This window comes from Tyto alba, unplaced genomic scaffold, assembly GCF_018691265.1.
Source record: "Tyto alba isolate M040663 unplaced genomic scaffold, T.alba_DEE_v4.0 Super-Scaffold_22, whole genome shotgun sequence".
In the NCBI taxonomy this organism is placed as follows: domain Eukaryota; kingdom Metazoa; phylum Chordata; class Aves; order Strigiformes; family Tytonidae; genus Tyto; species Tyto alba.
Window position 1 is genome coordinate 14,662,597 of NW_024881296.1, and position 17,579 is coordinate 14,680,175.

At 39.1% G+C, this 17,579-nt stretch overlaps 1 protein-coding gene across 6 annotated transcripts in view; it reads left to right on the forward strand.

The window, feature by feature from the left end:
• RPS6KA2 (ribosomal protein S6 kinase A2) overlaps positions 1–17,579 on the forward strand; it is a 302,187-nt gene that overhangs the window by 265,328 nt on the left and 19,280 nt on the right. For all 6 annotated transcript variants that reach the window (XM_042795988.1, XM_032996922.2, XM_032996923.2 and 3 more), the window contains 2 exons: positions 4,378–4,508; positions 6,265–6,390. In XM_042795988.1, coding sequence (XP_042651922.1) covers positions 4,378–4,508; positions 6,265–6,390 — 257 coding nt within the window. The remainder of the gene's footprint in view (positions 1–4,377; positions 4,509–6,264; positions 6,391–17,579) is intronic.

Consider the following 17,579-nt stretch of genomic DNA (forward strand, 5'->3'; position numbering starts at 1 on the left):
ATCGACTATGGACTGTTGGAAGTTAATACATGGTTAACAGTAATGAAGAATCATCAAGTTCTCAGATCAGTGGAGTTATTCCAACAGGAAATTTGACCCACAGTATTTAAAAAATCTTTGCAGTGAGAACATTGTTACTATAATTTCTGTTTCCTAACAGGAATACTACATTTTGTGCACTAAATAAATGAAGGTGATTGTTGCACAAAACACTATCTATCCACTCTTCTAGTTGAAAGCAAAAATATTGGTAACCTCAGAGTGGTAATCCCAGTTATAATGTTGCCTCTTGCTAGACATGGATAAGCTATATTACATTTCTGCCTGTGATATTCCTGTGTAAAGAAGAACCTATTTATACATTCTAAAATGTAAACATTTGATTAGCTGCTGTTTGTAAAAGCCTTTGAAAGATGGTAAGCACTATAAATATCACATAGTATTGTTGTAATAACCAAGTATAAGGTCTCAAGCTTCAACCCTCAGAATGCCCCAGAACTGCTGCAGTGAGAGTAAAAGATCTGATCTTTCATTACAAAAACGCCTGCATTATACCACATGAATCAGAGCTGAGATCCCCTGTAGTGTTCAGGCTCATCATGGCCTTCAGCCTTTTTCTTAAAATTAGCCCAAACCTCGATTCAAAGCTTGGCTCAAAACTCCTTTCATGGGTATGAAATAGTGGTATCTACTCAAAAGTTCCTAGTTTTTTTTGGCGTGGATGTGCCAAATTTCACAGGCTATAAAAATATTACACCCTGGTTATTTGAGTCCAGCTGGAACATCCACCTGTCTCTAGTATATGTTAGTCATGTTCTGATATTCATATCCCTCTGCATGGAAACAAATGATCTTTGAACGCCATACCAGACATTTCACACCTTTGATTTTAGCTTTAATTCAGATTTCAGAGGAACTAATTTCTCTGAAATACTGGAGACTGCAAGTTAGTCTGATCTTGAGAGAAGTGCAGGCTGGTGCTGCCCTGGAAAGTCTCAGAGAAGCGTTGAGAGTTTGGATTGCTTTGAAAGTTCATACTTCATTGGTTGTACTGGCATGAAAACCCTTGTACTTTATGCATGTGCTGACGCCCAGGGTTATATTTTACACTCTACATGTTACTACTCTTGACTGATTCAATTTGACATCTCATGCAAGACACTGACTTGGAAGGTTTGTCTTGGGGTGGTGGGTGGGGTGGGGAGACGGCTTACCTTGATGCTACTTAATGCTATCGTCGCCTGAGAATCAAAACCTGTCATTTCAAAATATGTGTAATTGGAAGTATGAATCTCTTTACACTTCCAGAGTGATAGAAAAGCCCTTGAAGACTGGAAGCATATTTTGCAGCCTATGACTGTTGACTGATTGGGTCAACCAGAAGGGGAGAGCATCACAAGAGTGTTTAATACTGGCTCATATTGCTGCTGGAATCAAACGAGAACACTTTTTATTTTGTGTTTTTTCTGTCATGACATAGGCCCCATACAAACCTGTTAATGAGAATGTACCTACACAGAAAGCACTGGGATAATTCCTGTTTCATGATGATACTGCAGTCATTGTGGTCTAATGAAGTTGTCAGAAAGGCATTACCAGGGAGAGGGCACAGATACATACAGTCATTTTGTACTCTGTCTTTATGAATGAGTTCTCCTGCCTGGAAACAGGTTTATGTCAAAGCTTTGGATCCAGTAACTTACCAGTCTAGTAATTTGCTGTATATCAGAAAGCTTCTTTAGCCTGGAGGTTGAACAGTTTTCCTAATCTCAACTCTGAGTGCACTAAAGATTTGGTTTATGACAGCGAGCGTTCATCTCTGTGAGTATAGTTTCACATCACTTTTCCTGAGGGGTTCGTCTGAGTTGGAGTCGTTTTTTCTGGCCACTTGTTTCCTAAATCCACCGCTGTGGACCCACATCTCATTTGTGCTGACTCAGTTCCTCACAGGGAGCAGGAGATTGAAGCAATCCATGTTATAAATGGTGACTTGAACAAGGTTCAAACCAAGACCATTCTGGTAATCCAACTTAGATTTCAGCCCACAAATGTTTGTACTGTTGTAAGTAATGGCACAGCATGCTGTATCTGGCAGGGATATCTTAGGAATGCTTTACTGCTGAGAAAAAATATGTAAATTGCACCTGAAGCATCTAAATTTCCTCCTCTGCAAATAAGATAATAATGTTTTCTAACCCCAGTGAAGCATACAGAAGTAAATTACTTATGATTTATGTAGCCTTTGAAAATCCTGTAAAGTCAGATGCTCCAGTGGGATAAAGCATTATGACTTTCACAGGGAGAAAGGTAAGCATTATACAAGATTGGTGTTTGCAAGTGGGTCTAATTCAGACATATTAAATGATTCTGGATTTATCAAGACTAGGAAAATGATTTAGGTTTCATAGCTATCAGTTAACAAGATTTAAACATGATTTTGCATTTAACACAGGTGTTAAAATTTCATTCATATGATGGGCATATCAGTTGGTGCTGATGAATATTTAATATTGAGCACCAAATAATTAGTAGTTCTTCTACAGTGTTTCAGAAAGAGATTGGCAGTGAACTATGAAGGAACAGTTATTTTTAAATAGAGATGACCTAGAACTTTCATTTTAGAGCCAGATCACAGATTTTCTGAAGTTCAGGAATGTTCAGATTTGAATTATTGTCATTCCTCTTTTAAAACAAACATTCTTTCCTCTTAATTAATCCCTCTTGGGAAATCACTGTTGTATATTTGCCACTGTAAAAAGCACCCAGTGATGCAAACAGTCTGGTGTGATTCATCCATGTATTTGCAAGGAGAATGCTCATCAATACATTGAGATAAACAAATAGCCTACGTCATTTTACCAAAAGACAAGCTTTTCCACATACCATGCAGTGACATCTGACTTGCTGTGCTTATTTCTGACTCCTGTCAAAGCTGAGGCGGCTTTGTAATCAGATATAGAAGTAGCTGCAGTCTCAGTTTTTGTTTATTTCTGAGCAGATAATTTATTTTTACCATATTCTGGCTTCAGATCCTCTGTTCAGTTGACCAGTAGATTTATAAAGGGAATGTCCTTACAAAGAGATACATCCTCATATATTTTCAGGACCTCAAGCAGTACGCAGTCTTTCACACCATTGCCCCTCACACAAATGGAGGTGCTGATGGTGTAAATAAGTGAGTCAGATATAAGGTCCAGTGGGGACGTAGTTTCTTTACTCTAGTGAAACTGGGTATTTACATACTTGTACAAAGAGATGGCTTCCTAAAGGAAGTTTAGCTTTGTAAGTTTGCCATGCTAAATCGCATGTTGCACTGCAAGAAATGTGAAGGGGGAGGGGGGAAGGGGACAAAAAAAAAACAAAACGGTGAGGAAATTTGTGTACTATAGATTCTGTAATGCCTGGCCAGCTACCCAGGAATGGCTTGCAATGTGACTCTTACTTGCTTATGAAAATACCTGAGACAAAACATAACTGGGGAGAAAGATCTCTTTAAAGCTTTCCAGAATTTTAAGTTAAGTGCAACTCTTCTCAGTTTGGCAGGCTGTTTCTCTCAGTGAGTGGTGGCGTAGGTACCAGGAACTGCTCTCTAGCTATTTCATTGAAAATGTAGAATAATCCAGGGTTCTTTTATCTCCAACTCTTCTTCCCCTGAATTTGCTATGTCAAGGGAAGGAGTGGGGAGAAAATCTCCATGAAGGTTGGTTAAAACACTCCTAGCCATTTTGTTCACCTGAAGAGAAGTTAAGCAGCATCTTCCCTGGAATAGGTCCCAGATCCTAAAGCTACTGCAGAAAGATCTTTATGAGGCTGCAAGCCACCACTACTGGAGCATCGTGCTTTTACACCTGCTTCAGGTCCTGTCTCCTCTACATTCTCCTGACCCACACAACATACCACATTACCCAGAAAGTACTTTAGCCTTTGTAATTTCTGTAGTCAAGGTGTGCTGTGAAGGACAGATATAGCATCTTGCACCTTTTTTCCACTCCCTGTAGAACCTCTGCTAAGCCAAAGGGGTGCCCTGCATTGAGCCATCTGTTTCTGCTAGCCTTGCCATCCTGTGCCTTCTGTCTCTGTGCATTCTGCTAGCACAGGCAGTGCTTTGCCTAAGAATGAACATGCACTCTGAAAAAACCCTCTCTATCCAAGAGGAGAGATGCTTGCAAACAGTACCCCTGCAGTGTTCAGATCCAGAGGAGAGGGATGGAGAAGGCACACCAAAGCCTTGATATGGAGGTGGCTTATATTCACATGTGCCTGCCAGTTTAATAGGATCTGAAGGACTGTCAGGGGCAACTTTGTCTGTTGCAGGTGCTGTGCCATTACTTTCTGATCTTTCGTGCAGCTCACAAGGCCATTTTCTTCCTTCTGCAGATTCCCCAGGTGTTCCTCCAAGTGCCAATGCTCATCATCTTTTCCGAGGGTTCAGCTTCGTTGCCTCTAATTTGGTGCAGGAGCCTGCACAGCAAGATGTGCACAAAATCACCATCCATCCAATTGTGCAGGTAGTGATGCTGATGTTACACTTTACATTTGATGGGTGGATACATTTGTGCATAGTGTATTTAAACTGCCTAAGCTTTCTCACTGGTATTTCACAGCTACCCAGTGTAGGTAGTTGTTTACATGCAGCAAGTAGGAGGTAGAAAAGGAGAATTTTTCCCCAAAGGCTTTTGTCTTTAAGTTCATGTTCTTCACAGCCTTTACAAAGGAAATAAGAATTGCATCTTATCACAACTGAAATGAAAAATACTTCTGAATACCTGAAACATTATTCCAGTTGTGCATACAGGGCAGGTAATGAAGTGTTGTTTTTTCAGTGAATGTATGTCATTCTCAACAGTTTTGTCTTGGATTGTATGATACAGTCTGTGTTGATAAAGAGGCTTAATGAGCCACTGCTGTAGGCTCCCACAGACACGGAGCCCAAGCCCCTGGTGTAAAAGGCCACTGTGTTCCTGTAGGTATTGTGCGCGAGCCTGGGTGTACTCCCATAACCCAGAGCCACTTCATGGGGGAATGACACTTGCCAGACACTTGGTTCTTTGCTGCCGTTCCCCTACAACATGCTCCGGTTATTGTAATTCAAACCACAAATAAGTAGCTACAAATGGCTCAATATATCAGAGGAACAGTGAATCAGAAGAACTGGGATGCTCAAAGATGCAGCAAATTTTCCCACAAGGAAGAAGTTCCTCTCCTACCCACAGCCAGAGGTATACATGCCTCAAGGGGAGAACCCTTGCCCGTGGTTTTAATAGGTTTTCGTGATTTTCATAGATTTTCATTACTTTCATCCCTATTTTAATAATTTACAGTACAATATGTCATATTCTTAAAGATTCTCTTCTGCAACAGTGAGTTGTTACCCGAGCAATTACATCTGAGAAATTTTATATATATTCCTGTGGTTTGCTTTGTAAAAATTTACTGAATGTTAACACACTCATGTCTTATAATTTAGAAGGTTCTGTGTGGACTTTGCTAGTGAGGTTATATTTTTAGACAGAGGATCCTAGAGGATTTTTAGAGTTGCTGTTCATTTCTTGAGTCCTGGGATGGAATTTGCAGTAAGGCCTCATATTTGGGTTTGACCATCTAACCAATCCACCTGCCCAGACATTTTTCAAATGGCATATGAACTAATGATGCCATTTCATTCTGTACCCTTCAATAAATAAAATTAGAAATTTTAAAGTATTTTCCTACTATTTTCACTACTAATATATTTTCTCAAATTAGGTTGGTTTAAAATAGTAACTTTTCTCTCACAGACAAATCATAATTAAACGTATCCTGGACAAGACCTTCAGTGGTCTGGAGGCACAACCCATATGTGGGGTATCTGTTTTGAAGACTGTAAATCTTTTAGTAGTTTATAAGTTATCTGGCCCCTCAGTAATTAGAGTAAGTTTATATTCTCAAGATATGTGGGTCTGTCAGGGGATTTGGGCCTACGATTCCCTGTGAATTTCTAATATGAGGTGATTGTCAGCATTCCATAGTTTAGAAAATCACTGCTTTTTTGCCATTCTAGATGAACAACTCCAACTTACAGACTGGAAAAAGGTAAAAGGGAGGGGACACGCTTGCTTAAGTAAAGACCTTCAGATTTTTTAACTGGACTTAGAAAAACTGCTAAGAACAAGAGAGTTCTGTGAAAGAGAGAAGATCAAGCACTTCCTTAATTAATAGAAGGCTAGTCCTTGCTTTTACATACCCATGTCCCGATCGCCTTGCTTCTTTTGTCTTTCCCTATAGCAGTTACATGGGAACAACATTCACTTCACTGATGGATACGAGATCAAGGAGGACATAGGAATTGGCTCCTATTCGGTGTGCAAGAGATGTGTTCATAAAGCCACGGAAACAGAGTTTGCAGTGAAGGTAAGAAAGCCTCTGGTAGATGCCAGGAATGTGGTTTGAGACTGCTCCGCCAACCTGGGCAGTAGTGCAGCCAGTCGATATTTTGTTGGTTTATTTCTTGTTAGTGGGTGTTGCCTTTTTTTTTTTTTTTCCTTTGGAAGATGACAGGTTTCATGATAAGCCTTATATTATTTGTTACACTTTAGTCTCTTCAAGTAAAATTTCTGGATGGAAAAATACTTTATAGTCTTGCATGGAAATGTTGCTGATCATTTCAGCCATGCTCCTTGCAAACTAGATAAAGGTTTTAACAGACCCTACACTGAATCATCATAAATAAACAAAATAACATGTAAAATTATTGCAAAGTTGAAATAACATTTTATTCTTCTTCCTCGAGTTATTTAATTCTGGCACGTTTTATTATAAATAGGTTTGTCAGTGAAAATTCAGATTTCCTTTAGTCTCTTTGACATTCAACACCAACATGCTATACAAAGGAACAAAAGCCAATCTTGAGCAGAGATTTAAAATATTAATTTAATGTAATTTAGTTGGACATTAAGGACAAGTCAATGAACTTCAGGCAACACTACATAAAACAGAGTCACCGCAGCCGCAGAGGCCAGGAAACTGATAGGGTGTAGTTAAGAGGGAAACTTTTCTGATAGGGAAGAACTTCAGTAGAACTGCTTTGGAAGATCATGCTCAGAGGACTAAGTCACAATCTCTATTAAATGCTATTGAATAAACAGTATGCAGCTATTACGAAGGGCAGAGCAGACCAATGTGTGTGGCATGTGGTTGTACCGTTACAGATCAGAGGAGGAGTTCCAAACATTCAATATTCTTTAAGAAAAAGGCATAGCAATTAAAACACTCATATGTTAGAAAAGTATTTAATGTTTTTGTTCTTGTATCAAAAAGATACAAGATTGGATTAAATGAGGAATTAGTATAATGAATTTGAAAAGACACGGACAGTTAAGTCAGATCCTTTCATTCTGTATGATCTCATGGGAACAGATTGCTTAAATGAGCATAAGACAAAAAGTAGCTCCTTGAAATCAGTATATAGAGAAATGTATTTACCAAACTTTTGATAAATGAGGGATTCTAGCCAATTGCCACTCTACTTATTTTAAAATTTTAAAGATATATGAACTTAGCTTATAAATGAGATTGTGTCTTTGCTATTAAATGTGATCCAGACTGCAGTCCATGTAATAAATGATCTGCAGGTAGTCAATAGAATAATATTAAACCTTCTATTCAGTTTTATTTTCCATTACAAGACTGATGATAATGCAGTATCCACGAATGTCCATGAAAGTTTTGGTATCTCCCTAGGGTAGCCACAAAAATCTGGAAATCACTAATAACTGACAATCTGTTGATGTCACTATTCAAATAACTGCTGATTTTTCTAGATTGCACCATAATTAGGAGCATGGACCTACTAGCAAGTCTGTGGGCTTGTGCATGAACATACTAGGATTTTAATTTCTATTGAATAGAAAAATTAGTTTTCCAGTGTCCAAGTCATTTGTCAACAGATGGCATTATGTTATAGAAGGTATGAGTTCTGTGTAATTAAATTATATCTGTGATGAACAAAGTGTATGTTAAATTAAAGCAATAAATTTAATATTTTATTTCTATCAAGTATTGCTGACAGTTTTATCAGTATAGTACAGCCAATGTAAAATCATACTGAAAGACCGTATAGAAAGACCTCGGTCCTCAAAGATGTCTGAGTACCTGAATCCAAGAGGGTCCAGCAGCTACTCAGCAGCTGTGGGTTTGGAGTACCTCAGAGGATCCAGAGCAATCTCCACACATGGAGGCACTCAAAACTCCAGAAGAATTTAACACTCTGATTGCTAGGTTTATGCTCTTTCTTGTTTTTATTAATTTTCCTCTTTTTATTTCTTTCTTCCTTCACTTCTTACGACTCTCTTCTAGTCATGACAATATGTCTTGATTTTGACTACCAGTTTAGGCAACACATGCGGCATCTCAGTTTCTGACACAGTGTGAGTCAAATGTTTAGCACAGATTTTGTATTGGAGATGGTTGTTGGGTTTCTGTTTGTACAGTCTTTCCATCACATTGAGTGCTCGCTCTTTGATTATTATGCCTACCAATATATTAATTTTATTTTTTTCAATTTTATTTTTATTTCATATTAAGATTATATAATCTTGTTACCAATGTAGCTCGCTTTCATAAATATTGCACAATGCCACCCATTTCGAGTAATTAAATATCACAAGAGTTGCAACTGATATTATCATAATTCTGTATCTGCCCCTTTTGACATGCACCCTTTAACTTTCTCTATAAAAATCACTGTAATTAGACTTTTCTGTTTTCTTTCAGTAAGTATAATTTTCTCAGTGCTCTCTAATACATAACATTCACAGGAAAAAATAACTGCAGTGATAGTTTGTATGATAGCCAGCAGCCCCATTTGCCTGGCACCACGTCATTAAAAGCTCCCTCCTTAAGATGAATTGCCAACACATCAGAGAGCATCATCCCATCTCCCCAGGGGAAGCTGGTGATAGAGAAGGGGTTAAGGAAATGACATGGTGGCATCACCACGGGAAGACACACATCATGTCACTGGATAAATAATCCCTCCACGGAGACTGCAACTCACCAGGCCTTATTTACTATTGCTGTGTGGTGCCATACTGAGACAGCAGAGAACTGAGCCAGAGTAACTTGAGTCAGAGCTACAGCCAGAAAATCCACTCAGAAAAACAAAATCTTTCCTAGCCCAGAAGGAGAATATACTTATTAAAATGCAAAACATTTCATCTCTTTTCCTTTTGCTGGCCATCTGCAGCTAATTGGGGACCGTCTTATAGAGATAATTAGATGACTAGCAGTGCAAAGTTGTTCTTCGCTGGTGTTGTAAAAGCACTTGAATGGATCTGGAATTTCACTCGTTTCAGAGCTCGGTAAGACTAGGCACCTCACTCACTGAAGTGCTTTTAGAAGTCCCCCTAGACACCTCTCTGCACCTTTAGGAATCTAACTACCTTTGTAAATCCAATCACTGAACCTGCAGAAGACAATTTCCTTGCAACTTACTCCCTCTACTTCTATGTCATCTGTAAAAATAAAATGCTAATAATAAACTCTAAATCTATTTTAGATGTGCCCTCAGGCTCCTAAATGCAATATTTAAGAATTCAGACTTACATCTCCACTTCTGAGAGCATTTCAATACCACGCAACAGAAAATCTGGTAGACAGACAGATTTCCTGCAAACTGAGTCTACCCTGAAACTAGTAGTCACCTACCCAGGGCCAGTGCAAGTAGATGTTGGTTTAACAAATCATATCATGTTCTACTGTATGTACATACTCTGAGGTACTTTTCAAATTTTACTCAGACTCTTTTTCAATCTCTTTCCCAAGTGAAAAAGATAGAAAGTTATAAAATGCAAGTATATATGTTGTTCATTCTTCTGAATGCTTTATAAGACTCTGGTATAAAGAAGATAGCTGGGGAAAAAGAGTGTTTCTCCTCTGATGGACCTCTCAGATTCTTCTGCCAGAATATTGATCATCCTGACTACAGCAGGCATAATGATTCTTAATAGCAAAGGGAACTGGCATTGTCAATCACATTTACAAGTTTCACGTGGGTATAAATGTAACATTGAGATCAGAAGCAAAGGAAAATCAGATCAAACTATTTCAGTCACATCAGTATCTAGAGAAAATAAGTCAATTAAGTAAAAGAATGATGCTAGAGCAGATGGGAGGGATTTCTGCGGATGGAAGAAAGTCTCCAGTGGAAGCCTATACAGATTAAGAGCTCTCTTTTGTAAAACAAAGGAAATGCTACAGTTCAGAGTTCTTGGTGAATCAGATTTTTCAAAACCTGGCAGCGATTTGATGCAATTAGCATGTTCCAAAAGGTTTTCTTTACTTAAAACCATAGCACTGTCTTCAAGCTTGGATCCCTACTCATAGAGAAGCTTTCAAACTGGATTTTTAGATGTGCTTCTTACTTATGCCAAATTAAGTATGTTTGAAAAGGACCTGATTGCATCTCCCTTTATTTAAAGATTTCTCTGTTGAGATTGACTCTACCCCCAGGAGAGATTATTGGTAGATAATAGCCAAAGTAGAAATTACTGGTGCTATGGCCTTTCTAGCCCCCAGTATGGTAACTGCCCCAAACATTGCAGAGGAGGTTTGTGTATAGGGGCCAGCTTCAACAGCTCGATGCTAACTGTTTTTCTCTCTAGGTCTAAAGAATATCTTACTGGTTAAGTCTTACAGATTTTTTAGTCTTTCCATGTTGTTGGAGCCAGGGCAAACAACTGAGTAAAAGGACAGGCTATACGTTTCTCCGTCCCTCGAAGCAGAAAAACATACAGCAGAGGTAGTCCCAAATAACAAGTCTAATTTTGCAGATGCCAATATTACAGTGGAATTTGGAGCTTGATACACATGTGAATTTCATTACTTTTTGCTATCTCTGTAACCTACTAACCAACTATTTGGCTCCAAACATTCCACAGCTGTCAGCAAAGACAAATTTTGCAGTCTATGTCTGCTTCTGAGATATAGGTTAGTTTATGATAGAGTCCTAGTAAATCCTACAGTCCATATATAATTTTGGTAATTACAGAGGACTAAAAGTGCATCTGTCTCAGCATGTTTTGGTATGTGCAGATTGGGGAGAAGGTACATTTTAATTAGCTATAAAAATGCAATACCAGCAGAGAAGTTATGTCAACATGCTATCAATAAACAGACATCAATAACTCATGACATCTGTTTTTAGCAGGCCTGTGTAATCAGACTTGATATATAACTCTATTTATTTGCTAGTAACAGGGAGTGGCATGGTGACCAAAAGCTGTATAAATTCCAGAGTTGTTTGATAATTTCTTTAAACTTAATTTTCCTCTTCCATTGATGTTCACAGTCTTGGTTTGCTTGTTTTTAGGTGGTTGGTGCAAGTAGATACAATATCATGCTAGTCTGAAGGCAGCAGGTTACACGGTGGTATTTAGTTGGCTTTACAACATTTTCTCCATAAACTCCATAACCTATGTTATGGTTATGTCAAGAGTTTAGTGCTGAATGCAAAAAGTGTGATTGACAAAAAAAAAAGTAGTCTTCTAAGACTGACTGTAGTATGGTATACTCTTTTGCAATTCTTTTAAAGAAAATAGGAATCCTGAGCACACATAGCTTTTAATGAAACAGGAAAAGGAAAAAAAGAAAAAAAAAATCAGTCCAAAGGTCATCAAATCTCCTTGACAGTTAAGGTGTCTGTAGAGCTAGCGAGATTTGCTTAGATTTGTTTATCCTTAAGCATAGAAAGTCACTAAAGTGACTTTCCTCTAAAGTGAAACAGACTGTGAAATTTTCAGGGGAGGGCTTGTGTCTATTTTTGTCTGTCGGGGAGGTACTGAGTGTCTGGTGGAACATGGATAAATATATCAATATTTTAATAGGCAAGTCAGTGGAAAGTTTGCTGGATAACCTCAGATTTCTTGGCCCTGAGCCTGCCAGATTGTCAACACCAGCAGGTACCCATCCACTGCTCATCAAACCTTTCCTCCTTCTGCCTGCACCAGAATAGAATACAGGGGTCAGGCCCCAGGGTATGTGCAGAGATCTCTGGGTCAGAGCCACTGATAAATGCATCCTCCTTATATTTATCTGTGAAATTTAGCAGAAGTTACCTGCAGCTGGAGCAGAGCAGTAACAGGACTCTGCAAGGAAGATGGTGGGCTGAGTGGGTATTCATCAGATGTTGAAGGCCTCTCTCAGTTCTCATTCGATCCCTAGTCATTTGAAAGCATCTCTGCAATCTCCCCAAAAATTTTCATTCCTATTTGCTTTCATTCCCTGAATGATGTTGTAGTGCAATGTACTCAACTAATTCTTAGGATGGAAATGCAAACATTTGAATACAAGCATCAGACAAGCACTGCATAGTGTTGCAAGTGTAGTTAAAGTTTTATTAATGAAATCAAAAAGCAAATCTATAGATCTCTGTCTTACTAATATTCTTGCATAGAAATTAGTTTTGCTTGTAGTACCTGGGAAGGACTATTAAATCCTGTGGCACCATGTGCTATTTTGGTATTTGGTTTAAGATAGAATACAAACAAATTAGACAAAATCTATAGCAGAAGATATGAATGAATTACAAGGCAAGTTCTATCAAGAAAGCTACAAATATATATATGATGTAGGACAGACAAGTCCAGTGGGATGCAATCAAAACCTCTAAATATCTCTAAGGTGATATAAATGATGGATGACAACCATTTTGCTGCTAAAGACAGCAAGACAAGACAGAATGTCTTGAAGCTAAAAAAGGAAGTTTCAGGAAAAAAAGTCTGATGGTGAGAGCAGTTGTTAAAACAAACTCTTCAAGGAGATGACTGAGACGTCCTCTACATCACACGCAAAGAAGTTGGGTCTGTCATATTAATGGAAATGTGGCCTTACAAAATGCAGTCAGAGGTATAAGACCCCTTCTTACCTTGATAAACTACAGAAAACACTTACCATGTTATCCCATAAAATTTGATGTATAAGGCTGGGATTCACAAAATTGTTGTCCAGACACTTCAGTAAAAGATGTTTTTCACTGTCTGAAGGATACTTAAGCTGATAGTGTGGCACCAGATTCAGCAGGCCATAGGGTGCCACATAGGAGATACGGGCTTCAGAGAACATTTAGGCACAAATCTCTGTGCTTCTTTGGGTTTGCATAAGGAGGGCTGTTTTCCAGAGTGCTCTGCAAAGAAGCCAGCATGAAAAGCTCTGGACTCCAACTGGGATCCATGGTGGATATGGTAAGAGTACTTACAAACAGCATGGACTGGTGTCTTCTAGATATGATGGAAAGAGAAAATTAGTTTCAGTAAAATGCATGAAGTAGCAAAGGAGTGCAGTGGAGAAAGTTGTCTGTAAGGATCTTATGTCTGACCTGTGAGAGTATTTTGAAGGCTTTCCTGGTTATCCCATTTTGAGCAACTTCAAAGTGACTGACTTCCACACTGGACCCAGGACTGCTGTGTACAATTTCACTCACCACAGCAGGAGGCAACATAGCATATTTTATATGCTGAACTCATTTCTTAAGATTCGTGTTTAGTCCAATACCTGCAAAGCTTCACTGAGTCTTACTTTTCTATTGTTATGATTTGGGTGGGTTCAGATTTCTGCCAGATACTCCCCCCACAGAAATAAGTCAGTTCTCCAAGGAGGCACTGCTCGAATAGGCAGGACCCTGCAGCTACAGCTTCAGAAAGGAGGGGCCAGTGCAGAGTGCTGGGGGTCTGCTTGAAGTATTTGGGAGGGGAAGGCAGGGCAGAGAGCCAGGAGAGCCCTGAGCACTTCTACCCACAGCAAGCTTGTTTGTAGCAGTGAGAGCCATTGCTGGCTGGTGACATCTTGGGTAAATGGGATCAAGGTGTTGATTAAAACTTAACAAAATAAACAGAGGAGGCAGATAGAAATATAGAAATGCATGCAGACCACCTCTTAAAGTCAGCTTCAGAGCAAATCTTAGATGTGCAGTGGTTGTTCATCCCCTCTGGTGTAAGGATTCCTGCAGCCTCCTTCCTATTTGGTCACGAAGCTCACAGTGCCTCTCTCCCTCGCATGGCTGAGTCTCTGAAGAATGGGAGATGATGGTATGTCACTGCTAACTAGATCTTTTTTGAGACTTAGGATCAGGCAGCAGTTTTCCTACAGCTTAGTAATATCATGTTTCTCATCTCTGGTTTGCTTGCCAAATACCCAAATATTTTGGACAGAATCTGTTTCTTCATGGCTGTTTCTCTTTTGGGGCCATTTAAACCATGTTTCTTGTATTTGGCTTCCATACTGATGTAGTAATTTTCCCCTTTTATAAGTTCTGAATGAGATATATTGGTTTCCATCCCTGAAGCTTTTTGTAAAGAAGGTGGGAATAGCACTGAAGTAATATTACAGACTGAAAACTCATTAGTCTGATGCAAGGACATGTGCTAGGGCTGAGCAGAGCAAACTAAAACACAGTACAGAGCCTTTCCCACAGAACTATTCTGCCTCCAAAACTGCAGACTTCTCTCTGAAGTGAGCTTTTCTGTTTCACAGGTGCTATTGGAACAAAATTTGTTAATGTTTCTTCATTGCTTAGAAAATGTGTGCTACTGTATAAATGCTAATTAATAAGTTCTACAGTTGCAGTTGACACATTAGGAGTGCTAAGTTGGCAAACACTGATAGCGAGTGGGCATGCTCTGTGTACAGAAAGTCTAATTTCTCACTCACACAGCTTGATCTGATGGCCAGTGCTTATTTCAGAAAAGTAATGCTAATTAGGCCTGTTGCTTTTAATATGCATTTCACTATTTTTCTGAAAGATTTAAGCATGGATGGGGGGAATGAATCTCTGGAGCTAATCAAAACTAATAGCACAGCAAATAGTCTCTCAGAAACTATTAGGCTTGGAATAGTTCTCCTTGGAGACATCTTAAACATAACATTATACCATGTCCTTTTAAATAATGTTAGCCTTTCTGCAGTGATTTTCATCCAGCTTGAGTAATTTGACATCAGAAAGGAACCAAATTAAAACAGATGCTTGGCATGAATATGGCTTATTTTTAGAAGTAAATATTACTGGAATGGAAACCTGTACATTTTCCAGCATCACAGAACTGCAGAACTCTATCTCTGTGGCACTTTCTTTGGAATTGTTATTGTAGATGAAACTGTCAGGTTAAAATCTCTGCATGTGTTGTTGCATGCGAATCCTACCTATAATCAGTTCTACCAGTGGTACTCTGAATTTTCAAATCATAAAATCGTATCATAAATATGGTGTAGACATAATGTGCAAAGGGACACAAAATTAATTCTCCCTTTGCTCGTACCTCCTCTCCCAGAAGAGGAAAGGATTTCTACAGGGAGTATCGCATCACACTATGTTATATGGCTCTCTTCTTAAATGTGACTAACCCGTGCTTGCACTCCAAACAAGCTTCAGAAAAAACTTCAAAGTACATAATAGAAAATAAATCAGCTTTAAAGTAAAGCTCTTTCTCCTCCACGCTTTTTCCACAAAACCTTCATAAGATCCCTGGTGCTAGTCAAAAGGATCTTTAAATAGTGCCACTGGGTGAACACACTGGCAACCTCAGCTGTGGCTGTTTTAGGTATTGCAGCACCCAGGTGTCTGCCCTGACCTTTTGCTGGACTTCCAGCTGTAGCCAGAGCAGCAGATCAGGACTGTACCAGTGGCTCAGCTGCCTCGGTTCACACCCTTGTATCTCAGTTTCAGCTGCCAGAAAAGGTCACTTGGGGCAGTTGAAGAAGAGGCAGATGATGGTCTCATTTGGAATGGGGGGCAAAAAGGGCAGCCAAGGAGAGCTATGCCTTAATGCCCCTGCAGCATGACCCACCAAAGTTCCTCAGTCAAAGCCCCACAACCTACTTACTATCAATGCCGGTGCTGCAGGGTGTACCTTTAATATCTCCCAATATTTGTGGTTGATGTTATGGAATAAAACCAACAAAACAAAATGGAGTATTTTTGCTGCAGCCCATGGTAGTGGCACACACCACAGTGTAAAGGGTTAAACCCCAGTGGCAATATTAGGTACATTTAGCTTGATTTTCCCAAGCAGGGAGATGGCTACTGTTGCCCATTTCAACTGATGTGATTAGACAGACTTGTGTCCTGTTTCACTTAAGGGGAAAAATAAAGAGAGAGCCAAGAAAATGTTTTCATGCAGTCTTGTTTGTTCATTAAAGATGCACAAAGTCCTTTCTCCCCAGCACATGAAGACCCAACAACAGACAGCAGTTTCTTCGCTAATAGCTCCAGCTTAGGCCGGCCAGAGCCCCATCCTTCCTCCTCTGCCCGTATCACTGCTCTTCCTATCAGTGCATCTCGTGTTTCTTTCCTGTCTGTTTTTTCTCACTCTGTTGCTTTTCTCTCACCCTTTCTTTTAAGCTGTTCATTTTCCAGACAGCAAAGGCAGTTAAACTGTCACCTCCTACCTCTTGCCTTTTTCCAATCTCACAACTATAGTGATGGAGAACTTCATATAAGAAACACAGATGTCCTCCTCATGCAAGGTCACCCAGGTTAATATTGGTTGTTTGATGAGGCAATTTCTATTAATGGGGCTAATTCTGCCCAAAGCAGGTTAGGGAGTTTTCACACATAGCATTTCTTTGTCAGGGCTGTGAAGGCTATAAGTCCCAGCTGGTGGGTGGTATCAAACAGCTGAGGACTGTAAAATCTGCTAATGGTATAACTAGATCCAGAAGAAGAAATTTATCTACATAGTTGGAGGCACACAAATACCTTCACAAAACTTCAACAAGCAAATATAAATACATACTGTATATGTATTTGCTGTACCAATTTCAGCAAGGCTTTACCCACACAGAACTGTATTGATACTCTCTTTTATACTCATCGGTCCACTCTGGCAAGGTTGAAGACATTGAAAATCTATTAGTAAGGGTGAATGGCGTGATTTTTTTCCATGAAAAAGACTTGTAAAAACTGGCCAGATGCATTAATTAGGATTTTGAAAATATTCTCTCCCGATCCTTTCTTCCTTGATAGAATTCAGCATTGTCCTTTGATGGAGCTCAACTTATTTTAAAGTATCATGAGGTTCTTACCCTAAATTCCACTGAGGAAAATTCACCTTTTCTTTCAGCCTAGTCAGTGAAATACACAAAGGATGTGATAATCAAAGAACAAACAAGTCACCTAATAGAACAAAGGACACTATTGCATGTGCTGAGCCGATTTTACACTGGAATTGTTTCATCTACTGTTTAATACAGATGAGTTTCTATGCAATCCCTGGGTGTCCAATACAGAGAGAAAAGTCTATTTGTTGTATGGTTCAGTTTCTTATTTTTCCAGAGGACAATAGAAGACCCCTGTGCTTCATAGCTCTTCTCCACCAAAGTACAATAGAGCTCTTGTTAGCATTTTCAGTTAAGTTATTTATACATTATGATGGCTTCCTGAGTTGGTGGTGTTCACCACACATCTACAGAGAGAAATAGAAAAATAACTTCATTACATACCTCAGGACTAGTAGCAGAGAAAATCTTCCCTTAATTCTGTAACAGAGGGTGTTTATATAGGCATTTTAGTTGAGTTCAAATCAGAAAGAATTTTCTAAAGAAAAGACATC